General features: G+C 32.4%; 1 protein-coding gene across 1 annotated transcript; it reads left to right on the top strand.

The window, feature by feature from the left end:
- The first annotated feature begins 14,874 nt into the window (after positions 1–14,874).
- On the top strand, positions 14,875–23,922 carry LOC134681875 (uncharacterized). The gene is made up of 4 exons (XM_063541520.1): positions 14,875–15,037; positions 17,037–17,171; positions 23,021–23,258; positions 23,757–23,922. Exons 2-4 carry the CDS (start codon positions 17,082–17,084, stop codon positions 23,798–23,800), a joined length of 372 nt encoding a protein of 123 aa, XP_063397590.1. The 5' UTR covers positions 14,875–15,037; positions 17,037–17,081; the 3' UTR covers positions 23,801–23,922.
- Positions 23,923–24,694: the final 772 nt, after the last annotated feature.

Here is a 24,694-nt window from a genome sequence, read left to right as displayed (position 1 = left end):
TGTATCATATTTTTATTATGCGGGAACTTGGTCCCGACTTTGTATCTCGTGTTGTAGTCTTTCTTTCATGGTTTTATCGATTCTTTTGCGGGGAACTGCTCACATAGATGTTACATTGTTTGGGAACTAGCTTGGACTCGGCATGACAACGGGACCTTTAAAAGACAATCCAGTCTGCTAACTACATTTTATTCTGGTCCACAGTCTAGTCATATATTTACAATAGTTACAATAAAGATAACATTACTTTTCCATCATAGTTATACATCAAATATTTCGCGATATCAATCGAACAATAATACAAAACCCGACAATAGTATACGCGCCATAAATGAACAGTCGTGTAATCTGTTATCTCCCCTTATTTCGTTTACTTTTAATATTCAGTCAAATATCAAATTAAGAATTGTATTTTCAAAAGTTATTAATACGAATAAGTTCATCTCTTTTTTATATGTTAAGAATATTTTATACAAATCATTTACCTAAATTTTATCTCAAACTTTGCCTCTTATTTATTTAAACTGTACCACGATTTTACTTGTGAATGTGATTAAAATTACTTTACTAGAAAACATCTTTTAATTCTTTAAACTCTTTTCTGCTAAAATTTATAAGATAAACTATTAAACAAATTTATCATTTTAACTAACCTTTAAAAGACAATCCAGTCTGCTAACTACATTTTATTCTGGTTCACAGTCTAGTGAACCAAATAGTTTTGCACGACTTTATATAGCAGACTGGACTTAATTTGACACGTAATATGTTGTTACTCATTATAATAGCTTTCTCTGATCTCTTTTAATAAACAATGGATCTTTGTCGGATAAAGGCAGAATTACTTAATCTTAATTGTTCAAGTCTATTAATTTTAAAAGTATATACAATTATCTTTATGCCTTCGAAGCTGACACATTTATCAATTAGCTGGGGGACATTTTTGAGACAACGTTATCAAATATGCTTAAAAGATTAAACACTTTACTTTATATTTTTAGGAAATTGTTCTATAAACAAGTTAAACTTTCTTTAATTTATTTTATTTACGTTTATTTTTCTGTCATTTAATTTTACAATTAATTGACAAATATTCTCTTTAACTTCTGTGCAATTCTTCAATTATTCACCAACGCTTTACTTGTAATTTATTTATGAATCTTATCTTTAAATATCACTCATATTTGCATCATTATATTACCCCTTTGTTTCAAAATTTTTGTCCCTAAAAATTAGTTATGATTACTTAGTAGAACAAGATGTGTTTTATATGAGATAATAATTAATTTCAACAATAGTTCAATGTTTCTTGGTTGTCTGTCATCTTGGTTCGATGGCTGGTTTTTTTTTTTCGACTCGAATAAATTTACTGATTTGTAACTTATCGTTCTATATACATTATTTTACACAGTTTTTCTATTTCTGTCAATTTTCACAGAGTCATCTAAAATTTTAGGTTTCATTTTTGTCACTATGTATCTATTTTTCTCTTTAAATGCTTGTTTTCTCTAAGCTGATTATTTTTCGGGGCTGTAGTCCCGGACCAATCACCATGCAGGATACTCAGGAATATGAAACGACAAAAGAAATAGTTAGCTTATGCATATATAATAAAACATACTAAGTAATAAGAAAATTTATGTACATCACAGAACTTACAAACAATTCGAACAATTTTTTTATTTTTTTATTTACAATGTTTTGTTTACATGCAGTTTTATTCGTATATCAAGATATCTATATACTTTGGTTGTATTAAGAGGTAACAAGGTCGCGCAATTAAAACAATTAAATATGTAGATACTTTACAAGTTTTGTCCTACTTGACTCAACCAATAGTTGCGAGTGCGGCTACGTTTAAAGTATTAAGCGAACTCAGATAATTAGTAAGCTTACACGGTATACCACACATTCGCTTTTTCTGATATACAATTACGGTTTTTTTTTTTTTTACAGTATTCGAGTGAACACAACATTAATTTCACATGTATATGTCATAATCGGTTTCGTAAATCAGCTCTTATCCTGTTTTGCAGGTGGCAGCATGACTACTTGTAACTTTTAGCTACTTTCTTCACAATATTTTATTTTCAGTATTTCAATGGTCCTTATATCTTACACTGAATGATTTTATTTTCTCATTTCTATTATATTTAAGTTATCTGTACTATGGAGTGCAAGTTTACCACAAAACAGCTTATTGTTCTAAAGTATGCGACCAACCTAGGTTTTATAAATCATGTATGCATTTTTGAAGTTGAATTGTGTCAAGATGAATCACGGTAGCTGGTCTAGACTTCAGCTGAGCACTAATTTTGAATACTACTAAGATAGTGGTAAAAATTCTTATGCTTCATACTTGGCCTAATTCAATATCAGTCGCCTAAATTGTTAGTATACTAATAGTTTGTGATGTTACCCTGGTCACTTAAGAAAGCTAAATTGCATTATTGGAAGCTTGAATCCGACAGATATTAAGACTTTTAAATCTATTTAATACTACATTTTATGTTGCATAACATTCAATATTTTTTTATGGATTTGTCTGTTTTACAAGTAAACTAGTTGGCCTTTTTCTCTTCGTACCTGATTTTGTAAACTTAGTGTAAAACTCAACCAATAGACCTTCACCTATGTTTTCTTCAGGTTCCCAGGTAGTTTTTTTATAACCTACCCATTTGACCTTATAATAGTTTTTGCCTTGCCTACGCTTTTTGGCAAGTAATTTTTCTGCTATGAAGTCATTATCTTCATTATTAGTCTCATCATTTTGTTGCAACAATGCATCATTTTGTTGCATTTGTGCATTATCATTTTGTGTTCTATCTATATTGTCATTTTGAACATCATCTATATCATCTACTCTATCTCTGTCATTTTCAACAATATTTCTTTGGATTTCAGGAAGATTCCTATAATCTCTTGGGTCAATATATGGTTTCATTCTATTTGTGTGTATACGAGACTTAATCAATTTGTGATCTGAACATCGTCTTAACTTACATGTATTATTTTGTCCAACATTAATTACATAAAATGGACCGTCCCACTTTGGATGTAATTTGGGTGACAAACCTTTTGGTACTTTCATAGATTGCAACATGACATAATCTCCAACTCTAAATTTTGGTGCTTCAGCTTTCTTATCATACCTATTTTTAGTTTTCTCTTGTGAATTTTCTACTGACGTTTTTGCAATATCTTTTACAATTTTTAGTCTATCAATAAGGGTTTCGAGATGATTCTTAGCATTTTTACTCATACCATCTTTAGGTTGAACCGATATATCAAATGGCAAGTTCATTTCTTTACCAAACAACATTTGAAATGGAGAATAACCAGTTGATTCAGTATTTGTGGACATACGTAAAGCCATCATAACGCTAGGGATTAACTTATGCCAATTTGACTGATCTTTCGCCACTAATGTTCGTAAGGTTTGTGCGATCGTTCGATTCATTCGTTCACATGTTGAATTGGTTTGCGGATGGTACGAACTAGTATGATACCTTTGAACTTCAAATAGTTCACATAGAGCCTGAATAAGTTTACTACAAAAATTAGCTCCTCTGTCAGATACAATTGCTCTTGGCGCACCAAATCTAGAAAACACCTCATTGTATAATACTTCAGCTATTTCGGTAGCTTCTTGAGTCTTAAGAGGGAAACATTCGGGCCATCGAGAAAAACTATCGACTACTAACAATAAGTGTTGATATCCGTCTTTTGTTTTGGGTAGACATGTAAGAATGTCCATGTGCCATCTAGACAAAGTGTCTTCAATAGGAAGAGGAAGCAATGGTGCCGGACGATGGTGTGTTGGTTGTTTTGACCTTTGACATTTATCACATGACGTCACATAATTATAAACTTCTTGATACATACCTGACCAATAATATTTAAGATGTATACCAGCGTATGTGCGTTTGATGCCTGTATGACCATTGTGGTCATGATATGCTAACAAAGCATCTTGTCTTAGACATTTCGGTAAAACCAATTGTTCAATCATGCTTTCAGCTTTAGGTATCCCTTTTGTTCTTGACCTATGTAAATGAATTAACTCACCTGATTGACTTAATCTATAGTGGTCTCGTTCATAACATATGTTGCGAGCCTCTTTTTGATTTTCGGGCAACTCGCCCGTTTCAAGGTATTTTATCAATGGGATCAACTGATCACATTCTCTTTGCAATTTTGAAATATCTGATACATCATTCAGACCAACATCATTATTATCAATAGCTGCAATAATTGGCTTTTCATTTGCATACTCGAACTTAATTTCAGTTTTGATCTTATTTTCCAATAAACTATTTACAGACAACTTCGGGTGTATTTCATCTTCAATTTCTTTATAAGGAATTCTTGACAAAGCATCCGCATTTGTATTCTTTTTACCTTCTTTATAAATAATTTCAAAATCATAATTTTGTAATTCAAGAGCCCATCTACCTAGACGTGAGTTAGTATCTTTTGATTTATGTAACCAAACTAAAGCTTGATGATCAGTATACACTTTGAATCTAGCATGAGACAAATAAACTTTGTTTTTCGTGATACCTTCAAGAACTGCTAAGCATTCTTTTTCAGTAATAGTCCAATTTAATTCATTATTTCTTAAAGCACGACCACTGTATGATATTACTCTTTCTTTACCATTTTCATCTAACTGACCTAGAATATAACCAATGGCTGAGCCTGATGCATCGCAAGTCAAAATAAATGGTTTTGACATATCTGGGTACGACAAAACAGGAGCAGTTGTCAAAGCTTGTTTAAGATTTTCAAACGAAGTTTGGCATTTATCAGTCCACACATATTCTTTGTCTTTTTGTAAAAGATTATTCAAGGAAACTGTGATTTTAGCATAGTCCTTTACAAAGCGTCTATAGTAATTACACAGACCTAAGAACTGTCTGACCTCGGTCTGATTTTTAGGCCTCGGATAGTTTTTCACTATAGTAATTTTAGATTCATCTACCTTGACACCGTCTTTTGAAATAATATGACCTAGATAATTGACTTTCTTAACAGCAAAGTGACATTTTTGTGGCTTAAGAGTAAAATTTGCTTTTCGTAATCTAGCAAAAACTTCTTCAAGATGTAGCAGATGCTCTTCAAATGTTTTACTGAAAATCAAAATATCATCAATATATGCAAGTACATACTTCCAGTGCAATCCTCTTAATATTTGTGACATGACCTGAGAAAAAGCTATACTGCTATTACGTAGACCATACGGCATTCTGTTCCATTCATAGATTCCAGAATGAGTTACAAACGCTGCTTTTTGTTTAGAATTTGGGTGCAAGGGCACCTGCCAAAAAGATGAAGATAAATCAATAGAACTAAATATCTGTGGTTGCATTTCTCCCATGGTATCAAAGACATCATGCATGTTTCCAAGCGTAGCATGCATCGGGGAAGTAAAAGCATTTACCCTTCTATAATCAACGCAAAATCGCCAACTGTTGTCTTTCTTACGAGTGAGACAAACGGGGCTATGCCAAATAGAATTAGAAGGCTCAATAATTTTGTACTTCAACATCTCTTCAACTTGTCTTTCAATTTCTGTTCTGATATTGGGTGCAGCTCTATGTGGGGGTAAACTGACAGGAGGGTTGTTCCCTGTGTCAATTTCATGAAAGTGTACATCTGTCATGCCAATTTCAGACAAATCTGTTGCAAACACATTCCTATTTTTATCAACAAATTTTCTTAATTTTTCCTTTTGATCATTTGTTAAGTCTGCTTCAGAAAGATCAATGTTTAAGTTTTGTTTTTGCTTTTTATGACCCTTTTCAATGTTATTTATTTGAAATTTATCAGTTTTATCAGACCAATTTTGAATAGAGTTAGGTTTTATTTCTGATATTAAAGCAACAATTTCATTTCTGTTTAGCACCACTTTATCTTCATTTGGATTTATGACTTGCATTACTGCTTGCTGGGTTGAAGACGACACTAGACAAGCAGCACCTACAATGCTTTTATTTTGCAAAGACTGACTAGGTTCAAGTATTATTTGCTTCCCTACATATTGTTTAGGAATTTTAACAGGAATAATGCTTATTTGTCTAGCTGGAAGCTCAATGTGTTTTAGAGTTTTAGCTTCATTTTGTCTAGTACTTATAAGTGCGATCTGTGCAATTCCATCATACAAGTTTAAAGTTTTAGTAGGATAATTAATGTTAGCTTTATTATATTCTAAAAAGTCATTTCCAATTATTAAAGAGTGTTGAATTTTATCAATTATGTAAAAATTCTGGTACACAACTGGCTCTTTATCAAATTTTATTGGGAGATTTACTTGTCCTTTTACAGAAATTCCTTCGCCGCCTACACCATAAACATTGTTAATCCTTGACAAGTTTACTTTTATTTTAGTTTTATCTAGTTTATTGAATAAATAACTTGAAATACAGGATACAGCAGCTCCTGTGTCAATCAATCCTTTTGTTTTAATTCCTAATATATCAACATTTACAGTATTTCCTTCAATATTAGTCATTAAATTTATATAAATATTTTCTCTCTTCTTCTTGTGTGGTTTCTGTCTACTTTTAAAGCTTTTAGTTTTTACCACATTTCTATAAGATTTAGTGAAACAAACTCTTGCTAAATGTCCTATTTTTTTACAATTAAAGCATTCTTTATTTCTTGCTTTACATTTATGGTTTTTATGGTAATATGACATACCACAATATTTACAAGCATAATTTTGCTTTGTCATCCTATTGACTCTGCTATTTCTATATGCATTTACCGGTGACATCTGTTCTTTTATTTTCAAATTCAATGTTTCTAATTTCTCAGTTATTTCATCTAGATCCTTATTTTGCTTTGTTACATTTAAATTTGAGCAATCAGAATCTTTTATCATTTTACGTACGTTAGCACATTTTTCAGCTATTATTGCCGCTTGCTTTAATTCATTCAGATTTTTCGGGTTACTCAAAGTTATGCTAGTATTTAATTTAGGAAGTAATCCATTTTTACCCATGATGAATTCTAAATTTTCAGGTATTTGTAAATCCTTTGCAATTATTCTTAGTCTGTCGAAAAATTCTAAAACAGATTCGTTTTCCTTTTGTTTTACATCTAATTCAATATCGTCTTCATCTCTTGAAAAACGTTCAATTAAACCAATTTCTAAATTTTCTGTACTATTCTGAATATTTTCATTTAAACCATCAAACCAAACTTTAGCTGATTCTTTCAAATAAAACGGCAAATAATGACAAGCATTTTCATTTGCTATTGAATTAATTTTGATCCATTTTCTAAAGTATAATAACCAATTTGACGGGTTACCCGAACCATTGTACATAGGAGGTGTTATAATGTTAAAATAATTAAAATGTACATTACCATGTGGTTCAGCCATTGTTGTTCTCTTGATATTATTATGTTGTCCTGTTCTTTTCTTTAGTTGTCTATCAGTTGACTGCAAGTTGTAATTTGTCGAACTGTGCCGAAGTCCATCTTTACATGTTGTTCATTGTTGTAGGTACCGATGATTTTACCACTCGTCTCCACCAAAATATATTATGCGGGAACTTGGTCCCGACTTTGTATCTCGTGTTGTAGTCTTTCTTTCATGGTTTTATCGATTCTTTTGCGGGGAACTGCTCACATAGATGTTACATTGTTTGGGAACTAGCTTGGACTCGGCATGACAACGGGACCTTTAAAAGACAATCCAGTCTGCTAACTACATTTTATTCTGGTCCACAGTCTAGTCATATATTTACAATAGTTACAATAAAGATAACATTACTTTTCCATCATAGTTATACATCAAATATTTCGCAATATCAATCGAACAATAATACAAAACCCGACAATAGTATACGCGCCATAAATGAACAGTCGTGTAATCTGTTATCTCCCCTTATTTCGTTTACTTTTAATATTCAGTCAAATATCAAATTAAGAATTGTATTTTCAAAAGTTATTAATACGAATAAGTTCATCTCTTTTTTATATGTTAAGAATATTTTATACAAATCATTTACCTAAATTTTATCTCAAACTTTGCCTCTTATTTATTTAAACTGTACCACGATTTTACTTGTGAATGTGATTAAAATTACTTTACTAGAAAACATCTTTTAATTCTTTAAACTCTTTTCTGCTAAAATTTATAAGATAAACTATTAAACAAATTTATCATTTTAACTAACCTTTAAAAGACAATCCAGTCTGCTAACTACATTTTATTCTGGTTCACAGTCTAGTGAACCAAATAGTTTTGCACGACTTTATATAGCAGACTGGACTTAATTTGACACGTAATATGTTGTTACTCATTATAATAGCTTTCTCTGATCTCTTTTAATAAACAATGGATCTTTGTCGGATAAAGGCAGAATTACTTAATCTTAATTGTTCAAGTCTATTAATTTTAAAAGTATATACAATTATCTTTATGCCTTCGAAGCTGACACATTTATCAATTAGCTGGGGGACATTTTTGAGACAACGTTATCAAATATGCTTAAAAGATTAAACACTTTACTTTATATTTTTAGGAAATTGTTCTATAAACAAGTTAAACTTTCTTTAATTTATTTTATTTACGTTTATTTTTCTGTCATTTAATTTTACAATTAATTGACAAATATTCTCTTTAACTTCTGTGCAATTCTTCAATTATTCACCAACGCTTTACTTGTAATTTATTTATGAATCTTATCTTTAAATATCACTCATATTTGCATCATTATATTTTCCCTCCGGTTTATATGATCCGTTCATCCTATATATTGACTCTTAAAATTCAAGAGTTAATCTAAAAATGAGGGTACTTTCTCTAAAAATGAGGGTACTTTTTATATGGCCTTCCAAATACCGTTTCGATCCCTAACATCACTGAAGAGACATTTATTGTCGAAATCCGGATATGGTGTACTAAAGAAATATTGACACCGAATGTTTGTGGCACAACATCCTGTCCACAAGTTAACAATTATTTTTTTTCTGTGACGTATTAAATTTATATTAGGATCCATTTTGTTACATCTTGTGATCAATTTTATTTGGCAATCGTCAATGGCAGTCAGCAGGGTTAAAGAACATCAGTTGTTCGACCTGTTAGTCAAATGCGTTTTGTTTAAATATACTTTTTCACTCTTTTGGTCTTTTGGAAAATGTTGTTTGTGCTGTTTATAGACCCTTCTACAACGAAATTTGTTTGACATGCACACGTATAAAAACTGCGGTTTTTATCCAACGCAGTCATAGGTTTGAACGTAGTTTTCAATTTAGACTCGTTTATATTTTTTGTTTGGGCATGTATCATATTTTCCCTCCGGTTTATATGATCCGTTCATCCTATATATTGACTCTTAAAATTCAAGAGTTAATCTAAAAATGAGGGTACTTTCTCTAAAAATGAGGGTACTTTTTATATGGCCTTCCAAATACCGTTTCGATCCCTAACATCACTGAAGAGACATTTATTGTCGAAATCCGGATATGGTGTACTAAAGAAATATTGACACCGAATGTTTGTGGCACAACATCCTGTCCACAAGTTAACAATTATTTTTTTTCTGTGACGTATTAAATTTATATAAGAATCCATTTTGTTACATCTTGTGATCAATTTTATTTGGCAATCGTCAATGGCAGTCAGCAGGGTTAAAGAACATCAGTTGTTCGACCTGTTAGTCAAATGCGTTTTGTTTAAATATACTTTTTCACTCTTTTGGTCTTTTGGAAAATGTTGTTTGTGCTGTTTTTAGACCCTTCTACAACGAAATTTGTTTGACATGCACACGTATAAAAACTGCGGTTTTTATCCAACGCAGTCATAGGTTTGAACGTAGTTTTCAATTTAGACTCGTTTATATTTTTTGTTTGGGCATGTATCATATTTTCCCTCCGGTTTATATGATCCGTTCATCCTATATATTGACTCTTAAAATTCAAGAGTTAATCTAAAAATGAGGGTACTTTTTATATGGCCTTCCAAATACCGTTTCGATCCCTAACATCACTGAAGAGACATTTATTGTCGAAATCCGGATATGGTGTACTAAAGAAATATTGACACCGAATGTTTGTGGCACAACATCCTGTCCACAAGTTAACAATTATTTTTTTTCTGTGACGTATTAAATTTATATAAGAATCCATTTTGTTACATCTTGTGATCAATTTTATTTGGCAATCGTCAATGGCAGTCAGCAGGGTTAAAGAACATCAGTTGTTCGACCTGTTAGTCAAATGCGTTTTGTTTAAATATACTTTTTCACTCTTTTGGTCTTTTGGAAAATGTTGTTTGTGCTGTTTTTAGACCCTTCTACAACGAAATTTGTTTGACATGCACACGTATAAAAACTGCGGTTTTTATCCAACGCAGTCATAGGTTTGAACGTAGTTTTCAATTTAGACTCGTTTATATTTTTTGTTTGGGCATGTATCATATTTTCCCTCCGGTTTATATGATCCGTTCATCCTATATATTGACTCTTAAAATTCAAGAGTTAATCTAAAAATGAGGGTACTTTCTCTAAAAAGTAAAAACACAAAAATACCGAACTCCGAGGAAAATTCAAAAAGGAAAATCAAAAATCAAAAGGCAAAATCAAAAGTCCAAACACATCAAACGAATGGGTAACAACTGTCATATTCCTGACTTGGTACAGGCATTTTCTAATGTAGAAAATGGTGGATTGAACCTGGTTTTATAGCTAGCTAAACCTCTCACTTATATGACAGTCGCATCAAATGAGGGTACTTTTTATATGGCCTTCCAAATACCGTTTCGATCCCTAACATCACTGAAGAGACATTTATTGTCGAAATCCGGATATGGTGTACTAAAGAAATATTGACACCGAATGTTTGTGGCACAACATCCTGTCCACAAGTTAACAATTATTTTTTTTCTGTGACGTATTAAATTTATATTAGGATCCATTTTGTTACATCTTGTGATCAATTTTATTTGGCAATCGTCAATGGCAGTCAGTAGGGTTAAAGAACATCAGTTGTTCGACCTGTTAGTCAAATGCGTTTTGTTTAAATATACTTTTTCACTCTTTTGGTCTTTTGGAAAATGTTGTTTGTGCTGTTTTTAGACCCTTCTACAACGAAATTTGTTTGACATGCACACGTATAAAAACTGCGGTTTTTATCCAACGCAGTCATAGGTTTGAACGTAGTTTTCAATTTAGACTCGTTTATATTTTTTGTTTGGGCATGTATCATATTTTCCCTCCGGTTTATATGATCCGTTCATCCTATATATTGACTCTTAAAATTCAAGAGTTAATCTAAAAATGAGGGTACTTTCTCTAAAAATGAGGGTACTTTTTATATGGCCTTCCAAATACCGTTTCGATCCCTAACATCACTGACGAGACATTTATTGTCGAAATCCGGATATGGTGTACTAAAGAAATATTGACACCGAATGTTTGTGGCACAACATCCTGTCCACAAGTTAACAATTATTTTTTTTCTGTGACGTATTAAATTTTTATTAGGATCCATTTTGTTACATCTTGTGATCAATTTTATTTGGCAATCGTCAATGGCAGTCAGCAGGGTTAAAGAACATCAGTTGTTCGACCTGTTAGTCAAATGCGTTTTGTTTAAATATACTTTTTCACTCTTTTGGTCTTTTGGAAAATGTTGTTTGTGCTGTTTTTAGACCCTTCTACAACGAAATTTGTTTGACATGCACACGTATAAAAACTGCGGTTTTTATCCAACGCAGTCATAGGTTTGAACGTAGTTTTCAATTTAGACTCGTTTATATTTTTTGTTTGGGCATGTATCATATTTTCCCTCCGGTTTATATGATCCGTTCATCCTATATATTGACTCTTAAAATTCAAGAGTTAATCTAAAAATGAGGGTACTTTCTCTAAAAATGAGGGTACTTTTTATATGGCCTTCCAAATACCGTTTCGATCCCTAACATCACTGAAGAGACATTTATTGTCGAAATCCGGATATGGTGTACTAAAGAAATATTGACACCGAATGTTTGTGGCACAACATCCTGTCCACAAGTTAACAATTATTTTTTTTCTGTGACGTATTAAATTTATATTAGGATCCATTTTGTTACATCTTGTGATCAATTTTATTTGGCAATCGTCAATGGCAGTCAGCAGGGTTAAAGAACATCAGTTGTTCGACCTGTTAGTCAAATGCGTTTTGTTTAAATATACTTTTTCACTCTTTTGGTCTTTTGGAAAATGTTGTTTGTGCTGTTTTTAGACCCTTCTACAACGAAATTTGTTTGACATGCACACGTATAAAAACTGCGGTTTTTATCCAACGCAGTCATAGGTTTGAACGTAGTTTTCAATTTAGACTCGTTTATATTTTTTGTTTGGGCATGTATCATATTTTCCCTCCGGTTTATATGATCCGTTCATCCTATATATTGACTCTTAAAATTCAAGAGTTAATCTAAAAATGAGGGTACTTTCTCTAAAAATGAGGGTACTTTTTATATGGCCTTCCAAATACCGTTTCGATCCCTAACATCACTGAAGAGACATTTATTGTCGAAATCCGGATATGGTGTACTAAAGAAATATTGACACCGAATGTTTGTGGCACAACATCCTGTCCACAAGTTAACAATTATTTTTTTTCTGTGACGTATTAAATTTATATTAGGATCCATTTTGTTACATCTTGTGATCAATTTTATTTGGCAATCGTCAATGGCAGTCAGCAGGGTTAAAGAACATCAGTTGTTCGACCTGTTAGTCAAATGCGTTTTGTTTAAATATACTTTTTCACTCTTTTGGTCTTTTGGAAAATGTTGTTTGTGCTGTTTTTAGACCCTTCTACAACGAAATTTGTTTGACATGCACACGTATAAAAACTGCGGTTTTTATCCAACGCAGTCATAGGTTTGAACGTAGTTTTCAATTTAGACTCGTTTATATTTTTTGTTTGGGCATGTATCATATTTTCCCTCCGGTTTATATGATCCGTTCATCCTATATATTGACTCTTAAAATTCAAGAGTTAATCTAAAAATGAGGGTACTTTCTCTAAAAATGAGGGTACTTTTTATATGGCCTTCCAAATACCGTTTCGATCCCTAACATCACTGAAGAGACATTTATTGTCGAAATCCGGATATGGTGTACTAAAGAAATATTGACACCGAATGTTTGTGGCACAACATCCTGTCCACAAGTTAACAATTATTTTTTTTCTGTGACGTATTAAATTTATATTAGGATCCATTTTGTTACATCTTGTGATCAATTTTATTTGGCAATCGTCAATGGCAGTCAGCAGGGTTAAAGAACATCAGTTGTTCGACCTGTTAGTCAAATGCGTTTTGTTTAAATATACTTTTTCACTCTTTTGGTCTTTTGGAAAATGTTGTTTGTGCTGTTTTTAGACCCTTCTACAACGAAATTTGTTTGACATGCACACGTATAAAAACTGCGGTTTTTATCCAACGCAGTCATAGGTTTGAACGTAGTTTTCAATTTAGACTCGTATATATATATATATATATATATATATATATATATAATTTATATATATAATTTATAGGGTCAAATTTTCCCCTTTTTTATGGAGAAAAAATAGAAACCTTTCATTCTAGGTTTTTGGAAAATTTCCACTTAGTAGTAAAATTAAATTAAACAATTTATGAAGTGGGTTAATTAATACTGGTACAACATTTTTTAAATTTCATTTGTGATCATATCAGCAGATGAACTCTTACCATTACGGACCAACCTTATAGTTTTAATTAGTTCATCTGCATTTATTTCTGTATTTAGTCATCTGATAATGGAATAGTTTAAATTAGCTCTCAGTGAATCATATGTTTAACTACGTATACATTGCGTTGGTGAATATTATACTCATAATCCGACTTTTTATAAAATTCAATAAAAATCTTTTTTTTAAATATTGTCAGCATAAAAAAATATTTAAATCGTATTTCGGACTGCATACTAAGTTTGTTCAAAATCTCCCAGAAAACCATAATTTGGTTCTTTTCACATATGTTATTGAGTTCGGAGTATATTTTTCTTTTATATCTTTTTTTCACGTCTAAATTGTGACCGAAAGGAATAAAACTTTTTCCTGTACGATTCATTTTCAGGAAATTATTTTTTCATAATTTTTCACTGAAGTACGAAGTTCTTTACAAGCTACATGTAGATTGCGAGAACAAAGGTTTTTGGTTTATTTCTTGTGTTTGTTTTTTTTTTTTTTTATCAAGTTAATCTAATTTACATGTAGTTGACTTTTGAGCATTTTCATAGATAATTGAGTTAAAATCTTGTAGAGCATTGACGGCAACTTTAAAAAAAAATTGTAAATATTCTTCAAATGTTTTCTGACATATTGTGCTGTGACTGTTTTGAATATAGATGCCAATTGCTTCTATGACCATATAGATATGTTAGGCAAGGGATCCATTTGACTGCGGGTATTACTATATATACTTGTAAAAATATAGTTAATAATTAAAGTACAACTGATTATAAAATGATTTGAAAGTGAAGTGAACTCATGCACCTCAAAAATTTAAGGCATATTTGACTATTGCATGAGTGAAACAAATATAGGAGATGTTTAGGCATAGCTTTCTACTTTTAATGGTCATTTGTTAATTAATAAGCCTAATAATATGTCAACTAAAATTTATAATTAGGTTCATCCATACGCTTTTTGTTTTTCTTATTGGTAAGGAAACATGACAGTAAAAATTCCAAGGCAATGCAGGTCAATGACATGTTCTTGCACAACATCATTCTATTTATAGATTTATTCTGTAACGTGTAAATAATCCTACTACTGTAAACTAATTATAAAAGTATATCATGACCCCAAAGTACTTCAAAATACTGATGCAGCAGGAAATAAGATAGGAAATTCCCATTCAAAAGTGATGATTGAAGCAAGTTTAGACTTGTAATCTTTATTTTTAATGATTATGGAATTTCTACAAGGGAAATGGTATAAATTGATAGACATTTTGGTAGTTTTTTCACTGGTAATACGAGCTGTAAAGACGAACAAGGTAGGAATTATTACATATTCAAGTATATATTATTGAATAACAAATAATACAATAATATAAATGAAAGGATATATCATATTTATAGTCAATGTAAAAATTGTTCTAATATTCAACATTAGAATTGATGATTATTCATTTAATCTATTTTTTATTAAAGCAAAAACGAGTTTTACCAAAACAAAGGGCCGCCTTATTATATAAATAACATACATTTAATCGTAATCGTATGAGAAAGGATCACGATACAGTTTTTATACCCTCGGGGAGGGAAAGGGGAGGGGGTTGCAATACCTAATTGATAGGGGTGCCGTCCTTTTCATATAATTTAGATTTTGGAAACATAAACCTTTTCTTATGTTGCGTCGGCAAAAATAGCACCTTTTACCATATATCTTTGATTTCGTGTCGTGTAATGTAAGTGATTAAAAGAGAACAAAATAGCTGAAAATAAAAACACAGCAGAAAACACAAACAAAGATGACAGACGAAGTCGTAATGGGAACTTTATTGACCTTATCATATATTTCTAATTGTTTTTCCGAGCTATTCACAAATTTTCACGACTGAAAAGTGACCAGTATTCCAGCGGCATGTCTTAGCTATCATCTTGTACATTGTACATAGGATGCAGCCTCTCGAGGTTATATCATAATATGTTCAAGTTCAACAAATTAATTCATTATATTTTTTGTTAACACAGTGAACCACTTTCTACGGCACAAATTTGCAGTTACAAAACTTTGCAATTTTTTTTAAATTAAAGAATACATCTCCCCCATGCAAAGCTCTGATTCCTAGACCGATTTATAAGGTCGTCGTTTGAGTTGATAAGCTTGGAATTTTCAATTGTTTTGGGCTCTATCGTCACTGAAAAGACATTTATTGTTGAAATGCGCATCTTGTGCAGAAAATTTGCACCCTTGATGTTATTAAAAAAAACATTCAAGCAAAATATAACATTTTTGTAGCTTTGAAACCACAAGTAAAAAACCTGAAGCGAAAAAGCAGCAGCTATACAGGATATAATCTACTTATTCAAAATCATGTGACCAGCAATATTCGCGAAAATGAAGAAAGCGATTACAAGGACATTGTACATGTATGCTTAATTACGATACTGTTGTCAAGTCATTAAAGATTGCATATGTTGGCGTTAATATTGAGTCACTGATAAGGGCTTTGCGTCGGAACTAAACACATTTATTCTAAAAACAGTTGTTGGCATGACACGGGTTATGTTCTTCTCATATATGTTATGATAGTATGATACTTAACTCCTAACGGGAAGGATTGTGCCTGATGTTCATATGCTGAAATCATAATCTTTCAGTCAGTTTAATTGAAGTCTGGAGCTGGCATGTCAGTTAACTGCTAGTAGTCTGTTGTTATTTATGTATTATTGTCATTTTGTTTATTTTTTTTGGTAACATCTTCTGACATCAGACTCGGACTTCTCTTGAACTTAATTTTAATGTGCGTATTGTTATGCGTTTACTTTTCTACATTGATTAGAGGTATAGGGGAGGGTTGAGATCTCACAAACATGTTTAACCCCGCCGCATTTTTGCGCCTGTCCCAAGTCAGGAGCCTCTGGCCTTTGTTAGTCTTGTATTATTTTAATTTTAGTTTCTTGTGTACAATTTGGGAATTAGTATGGCGTTCATTATCACTACATACTAGTATATATTTGTTTAGGGGCCAGCTGAAGGACGCCTCCGGGTGCGGGAATTTCTCGCTACATTGAAGACCTGTTGGTGACCTTCTGCTGTTGTTTTTTTATTTGGTTGGGTTGTTGTCTCTTTGACACATTCCCCATTTCCATTCTCAATTTTATTATCAATAAGCATTGCTGGTCTCCTCATTGTTGAAGGCCGTACGGTGACATATAGTTGTTAATTTCTGTGTCAGGTTTGGTCTCTTGTGGAGAGTTGTTTCATTGGCATTCATACCTCATCGTCTTCTTTTTTATATATATAGTACATGCATATCTTTATTTCAGTCGAATATATTACCTTTATTGGAAACTTCGTAAGTGACAATCAAAATGAAATTTACACTGGCAGTCTGTGTTGTGCTGATTGGAATGACTTTGGCTGTTGATTTAGTACCAGACCTAATAGTGCAGTCAGTAAAGGTAGGCAAATATCTGTCTTGGTTAATGAATAATGAGTATTCCCAAAGTTAGTTTGCTCTTTGTGTTGTCATGATATTATTCTTTTATATCTTTTTAAACAGATCTAGTTAGAATACTAGGTGATCATAGGTAGGAGATTCGATTTACACGTACATGTATTTGCGAAAAATCTCTTTCAATTTTAACGCAAATTCGCAGACAGTAAATTTACGGAAAAGAAAAATAATACGCACAAGATCATGATCTTGTAAATATTGAAATGTTCTTTATTTTCATGGGTTGCATTTTAAAAACCGGATATCAATTTTAACCAAGCTTGTTATTCCATGAGAAAACGTGTTGCAATTTAAATGCTGTACTTTGTTTACTTTTTTTCTTAAATGTAATTGATTATGTATTTGGTATTGCAAATGTGTTCTGTGGCGCCCTGCTTATCGATGCATTTATTCGCTTTTGATGTTTAAAAAGCTTGTTTAAACTCTTAGTATGATAGAAACCTGCTCTCATCTTCAAAGAAAATTTTGGACATATTCGAATATAGTCCGATAAACGGAGAACCTGATGCCATTTTAATTGTAGAGATATAAATACGTATTATTTCATCAATCCCTTATTCTCTATTCTGTGCTTTAAAAAGTCTATTTTTCTTTACTTTTTTTTAAATATGTTTGCCCTTTATTTTGGACTTGTTGTCTTTTATTCTGTTGTTCTGGTAACAACATCTAGACCAATGGCCACATAAACAGTTACTGTGAATATATTTTCTAATTGGTGTTAAATTGGACTCATACCCGCAAAACTACAAAATGGTCAAAGGATACTTATACAATATGAAAATATGAAGATGTGGTATGATTGTCAATGAAATAAATCTCCACCAGAGAACAAATGAGATAAATACAAAAATAGCAATTAAAATACATGTTTGTCGATCTGCAATGGTTAAACTCTGTCCACAAACAAATGTAAGAATTAATCAGGGGCGGATCCAGCTATTTTAAAAGGGGGGTTCTTAACCCATGACAAAAGGGGGGTGGGGGTCCAACTAAATGTCCAAAATGTATTGATTGGGTTTGCGCTTGTTAACAGTTGAGTCTACGATTTTGTCCAGTTTTCTTTTCTTGGAAGTAAATCTTCAATTGTTGATGTGAATAAAAAGGGATGCTGAGTATACGAATATGAGAGAACCATGCAATCGAAAATAACCATTTGTCCAGACATCTAGAGGCCACAACACTATCTTAAACAATCGATAAAAATAGCAAAATTCATTTTGGTCTCAGCAGAAACATATAATACGTCCGACTCCCTGGTCTCCGGATAAAGTATCAATTTGCGTCAGGTCGATAGGAAATTAAATATAGTAACATAAAAAAATATAAAAAAAAAAAAAAAAAAAAAAAAAAAAAAAATAGAATAAAACAAACAAAATGCTTCGCTGAACAGTCGGGGCAAATATGGACACAATATTCAAGCTTGATAATACTGTCTGAATTTGGATTGAGATTTTTTTATATATGTTTCTGACACAAAATAAATGTTGTCAACTATCTTAAAAATCTATTTCGCAATACTGTGCATTAAAAGATTTCTTCTAAGTTGAAACTTCAAAGAATCTAAAAATTGATAAATTCTGAAAAAAATGCCCCCCCCCCCCCCCCCTGGAGCAATAACCCCAAAACGCAATCCCAATCTTTCCTTTGTATAATGGAATCTTGTTGAACAATTTTAGAGAGATCCATACTCTTAAACTCAAGTTATTGTCTGGAAACTAGGAAAAAAGACCTTGTTTGGTCCCTTTTTCACCCTTAGTCTGGCATGTTATGGGCAATTACCCCCAAATACAGTATTCCCTTTGTGATATGGAACCGTGTGGTACAGTGTCAGAGAGATCCATATTACAAGTTATTGTGGAAGTAACTACAAAAAAAACTTTTTTACCCCTTTTTGCTCCCTTACATGTATACCCAGACTGTTGGTACCATAAACCCCCCCAAAACAACTCCTAACCTTCCTTTTATGGGATTGAACCTTGTTGTAAGATTTCCAAGAGATCAATTTGCTTAAACTAAAGAAAACGTCCGGAAACCAAATTTATCTTTGGACGACGACGACGACAGTTCATTATAGCACTAGTCTATAAGAACCCCTTCGCGGTCGTATGAACACACAATTGCAGGCTGCTGGAATGTCACAATTATAAACTGGTGTCAGACATAATGTTAAGCCTGTACATTTATGTACTGTTGATAGTAAAATGCAAATGCTGAAACTAAAATGGCAGTTCTTAAATACATATATGTAAAGGGTACGGTATGGGCGTCCCTGATGAAGCTAGGTAAATAAAAAAAACTGTGTTTTGACGCATGACATATATAAAATGATTTTTATTTACTAGGACTGAGGTCGAAACCGCTGTGGATAGACTGTTAGTTCCCGATGGTTTTATTAGATTATTGTAGTGAGAGCAACGATACTAACATGATTTATATAAGCTTATCAAAAGTTTTCCACTCATTTATATTTATAAGAAGTCAGTAAAAACAAGGTACTAACTCCGTAAGTCAGAGTTGATCTTAGATGTACTAACTCCGTAAGTCAGAGTTGATCTTAGATATAATAACTCCGTAAGTCAGAGTTGATCTTAGATGTACTAACTCCGTAAGTCAGAGCTGATCTTAAATGTACTAACTCCGTAAGTCAGAGCTGATCTTAGATGTACTAACTCCGTAAGTCAGAGCTGATCTTAGATGTACTAACTCCGTAAGTCAGAGCTGATCTTAGATGTACTAACTCCGTAAGTCAGAGCTGATCTTAGATGTACTAGCTCCGTAAGTCAGAGCTGATCTTAGATGTACTAACTCCGTAAGTCAGAGCTGATCTTAGATGTACTAACTCCGTAAGTCAGAGCTGATCTTAAATGTACTAACTCCGTAAGTCAGAGTTGATCTTAGATTTACTAACTCCGAAAGTCAGAGCTGATCTTAGATGTACTAACTCCGTAAGTCAGAGTTTATCTTAGATGTACTAACTCCGTAAGTCAGAGCTGATCTTAGATGTACTAACTCCGTAAGTCAGAGCTGATCTTAGATGTACTAACTCCGTAAGTCAGAGCTGATCTTAGATGTACTAACTCCGTAAGTCAGAGTTGATCTTAGATGTACTAACTCCGTAAGTCAGAGCTGATCTTAGATGTACTAACTCCGTAAGTCAGAGCTGATCTTAGATGTACTCACTCCGTAAGTCAGAGTTGATCTTAAATGTACTAACTCCGCAAGTCAGAGCTGATCTTAGATAAACTTGTTGGTTTCCATGTAGTAAAAAAAAACAATGTTGAAGCGTATTTGGGCATCCCTGGGCTTTTAAATTGATGTTTATGTTTGACCATTAATAATGAATCCGAATGTTAACCCATTAAATAACTTCGGATTTATATTTTTTTATTTTATCTTATTTACAATTATAATTTGTAATCCTTAAATCTAAAGGGAGTAAAATTGGAATGATAGTTGGATAAAAAAACACGGTAAAGAAAAGTGTAATGAATAAAGTAAAATCACAAAAATACTAAACTAAGAGAGAAATCAATTCGGAAAATCCATAATCAAATGGCAAAATCAAATAACAAAACGTATCAAAAACAAATGGACAAGAACTGTCATATTCCTGACTTGCGTTTCAACCATTTTTTTTTATTAATGATACTCTTTTTACATTTGTTATTACTTTCTAGATTTATATTGGTGAAGTATTCACTATTGAAATTCAGCATTCTAGTCAGTATTTCAGTCGATAATTTATTTCTTCAAATTGTCTCCTTAAAATCAGTTTTTCATAAAATCGTTGTTATCTAATCACAGTTAATCTTTTTACACCTAAACTTGTTCTCGTCCTGAATATGCATGAAATATTTGCCACTGGACGTTAAGCAACCAACAATCAATCAATCAATCTTTTTACACCTCACTGATAGCAAGTGAACTGAATTTATATATGAGTATCATACATGTATACACAATGAAATATAAAGGATCAACACAGTTAGCACCCATTATTTCATCGCGTTAAATGTTTTTTAGGGATAAAAAACTGTGAGTAATTTAATAAATAACTTAACAATAAAAGGAATAAAAATTTAAAACAAATGAAACGCAACTTAAAAAATATTAAGTTGGTTCTTCAGAACAAATTTAATTGCAAAACATTAAATGTTTAAATACCGCATTTCAATGTAATTTATAATGCAATAAAATGAATACTTGTTTGTTTAACATACCGTACTCATACCTAATGAAGTCTAACTGAAGGTATGGGTACCGAACCTTCCTAGGCAATGGCAAACGTAGACAGAGACGTGTTTGACCTGACGGACTGTGACAAGCACAGCCCTGAAAGAGTTTAACCAATGTACTGCTACAGCCATTTGAATTGTCTGTATGAAACACGGTCCGTGAAACCGTGAAAGTAATAGATATAATTCACTGGGAAGGATGATGGATGAAATCTCGCGAGGGACAGCAAATGATGTAAGTGCATCAGAGGTTATGATTAGTTTGAGCGCGAGAGAGCGAGTGAGTGAGCGAGAGAGCGAGTGAGTGAGCGAGAGAGCGAGAGAGTGAGCAAGCGAGTGATTGAGAGATTGAGTGAGTAAGACAGTTAGTGAGGGAATGAGGCAGGTAGTGATTGGGAGAGTGAGTGAGTGAACGAGTGACAGTGAGTGAGCGAGAGAGTCAGCGAGTGACAGTGGTTGAGCGAGTGACAGTGAGTGAGCGAGAGAAAGTGAGTACGAGGGAGTGAGAATAAGTGAACGTGGAATAGCGAACGAGAGTGTGTGAGCAAGTAAAAGTGAGTCCCTGAAGATATCATTAGCTGAGTAGCCAGCACTTCATGAATATCAATTATGTGGTCACTTTTTTTATAAATTTCCTGATAACAAATTTTAAATTTTTCGAAAAACTAAGTTGTTTTTTATCCCAGGAATAAATTACATTAGCCGTATTTGGCACCAGTTTTTGGAAATTTGAATCCTCTATGCTCTTCATCTTTGTTTTTGTTTAACTTTATAAATATTTTGATATAAGCATCACTGATGAGTCTTGTGTAGACGAAACGCGCGTCTGGCGTAATTAATTATAATCTTGGTACCTTTGATAACTATTAGCAAAAGAGAAATTGGATCGGGGTTCAGTGTATACATATTAAAATTGGTACAACTCTCCTTACTCTTTGGAAACGTTTTGTTATTTGATTTTGCCATGTGTTTATGGACTTTCCGAATTGATTTTCCTCTGAGTTCAGTATTTTTGTGATTTTACTTTTTACTCTTTGGAAATATGCTCTTTACATCGAGGCTTGCTTTTTTTTTTACATCGAAGCCACAGTAGTTCTGGGAATCTGGGATTCAATCTGGGAATGTTCACTTAGGGAATGTGACCTATTTAACCTGCAGGGTTACAATATTTTAATCGAAATTATAGAAAAATGGAATGTTGTTAGTACATAAAAAACAGAAAATGATAAATACTTCTAGCACAAGATAAATTGGATCAGGGTTCTGAGTATTCACATTATTTGTACAACTCTTCTTACAGATGCCATATTTTGGAATTTCTGTGACCTTTATGGTTAGCGGAAATTACTATTTGTTATATAGTATAGGGACATTCATGTAGAAAATAAAGTGACACTACCATGGCTTTAAAATAAAAAAAAACAACATAAAACAACAGCTACTGTACACAAAACACAACATAGAAAACTAAAGACTGAACAACTTGAACCCCAGCAAAAACTGACAATGATCTCAGATGTTCCAGAAGGACTAAAATACATATTATAATCTATTTCAGATGATGCATCAGAATCGCAGTAAAAGGTCACTTAAACCGAGCATGGAGGATTCGGTTAAGATGGCATTCAGCATGACAGACAAAAACCACGATGGGCACATAACAGTAGATGAATTGATACAATTTGTAAAGAAAACAACCGGGTTAACCATTGATCAGACAACCAGACAAGGTTTTAATATGGTGTTTGGGAATCCCACATATGACCTCAATGAAAATGGGACTATTGAATTAAATGGTACGTATGCATTTCTACTGACGAGTACAGATATGTTTTGTCAAGGGAATAACTATACGTCTAATACTATTACTGTACTGCTATAACTACTACTCTTTCCCATACCAACAGTAAACAAAAACAAACAAAAATTTAAATGAGGAAATTGTCATAGAGACAACAACCCAACCATAGAGCATACAACAGCCGAAGGCCAACAATGGGTCTCAGCATTTTTTTTTTATCAGAATTGCAATTTTTTAAGTGGTTAAACAATATAGATTTGATTAGTTGTTTGATGGATTGTTTAGAATATATGATTGTATTACATTGAAAAGCATATTTCATACTACGCATGAATTCACATTTTTGACAATGGTACCATTTTCGCTGATTTTTGTAAGACTTAGTGTGATAATCCAATGTCTTCAACACAAAGCTATCATTGTCCAGTTATGTACAGTTATATATACATATTATTATTTTATATGTTATATGAAATTACTTTTGTTTCTTCAGAGTATGCTGGACTTATGAGAATGGGAATGGGAAGAGGAAAATAGAACGACAGAATGTATCAACATGGAACTGTCCAATTATAACGAAACTGATAATTATATTGTCTTGAAATCTTTAAGGAATTTCTCCTTATGTAACTTCATATTAATAAAACAAATTTAATTTATGCACAATATACGTATTAGTTTCATCTACATATGGAAGTATGCTTGCTAATGAGACTTTTCTACACGAAACCAAATGACAATTGTATATATTGCTTTAAATTTATATTCCATTGCCTTTTTATATATACGAAAGTAAAAATGTACGGCTGTATTTATAATAGTATGGGGATGTCAATATTGCCGTCGTCGTTCGAATACATTTGGTTTCCAAACAAAAACTTGAATATATGGATGAATCTCTTTTTAGTATCATCCCGATAAAGTCGAAGGTGACTTAATGTTTGCATTCCGTCCGTCTGCCTGTCTGTTTCTGTCTGTCTATCCGTCAGTCCGGCAAATCAGTTCTCAACACTTTTTTCTTCATGCTTATTGATTTTGATTTAATATTTGGTAAATAGGTTTATCATGACAAGTTGCAAATCAAGTTCAAATGTGGTTACGGACTGATGATTTTGTCAAGAGTTATGGTTCTTGAACTTGTAAAATTCACGCAAATAATTAGTTTTCCACACTTTTTATTTATCACGCTTTTAAAATATAATTGATTTGATGATTTGTATGTTGTTTTGTCATGACAAGTTGCAGATCAAGTTCAAACATTGTTCCGTTCTAAATATTGTGTCTAGAGTAAGGGTCCATGGACAAAGAATAAAGTGATTATTCTTCTAACATCACTGAAGGACATAAGTTGTCGAAATCCGGATATGGTGTACAAATGTTTTCACCACATGTCGTGGATTAACTATCTCTTCCGCAAGTATAATGTTTTCT

Source organism: Mytilus trossulus, chromosome 8, assembly GCF_036588685.1.
Source record: "Mytilus trossulus isolate FHL-02 chromosome 8, PNRI_Mtr1.1.1.hap1, whole genome shotgun sequence".
Taxonomy (NCBI): domain Eukaryota; kingdom Metazoa; phylum Mollusca; class Bivalvia; order Mytilida; family Mytilidae; genus Mytilus; species Mytilus trossulus.
Note: the sequence above shows the minus strand (reverse complement) of the source record. Positions and strands in the feature narration are given on the sequence as shown.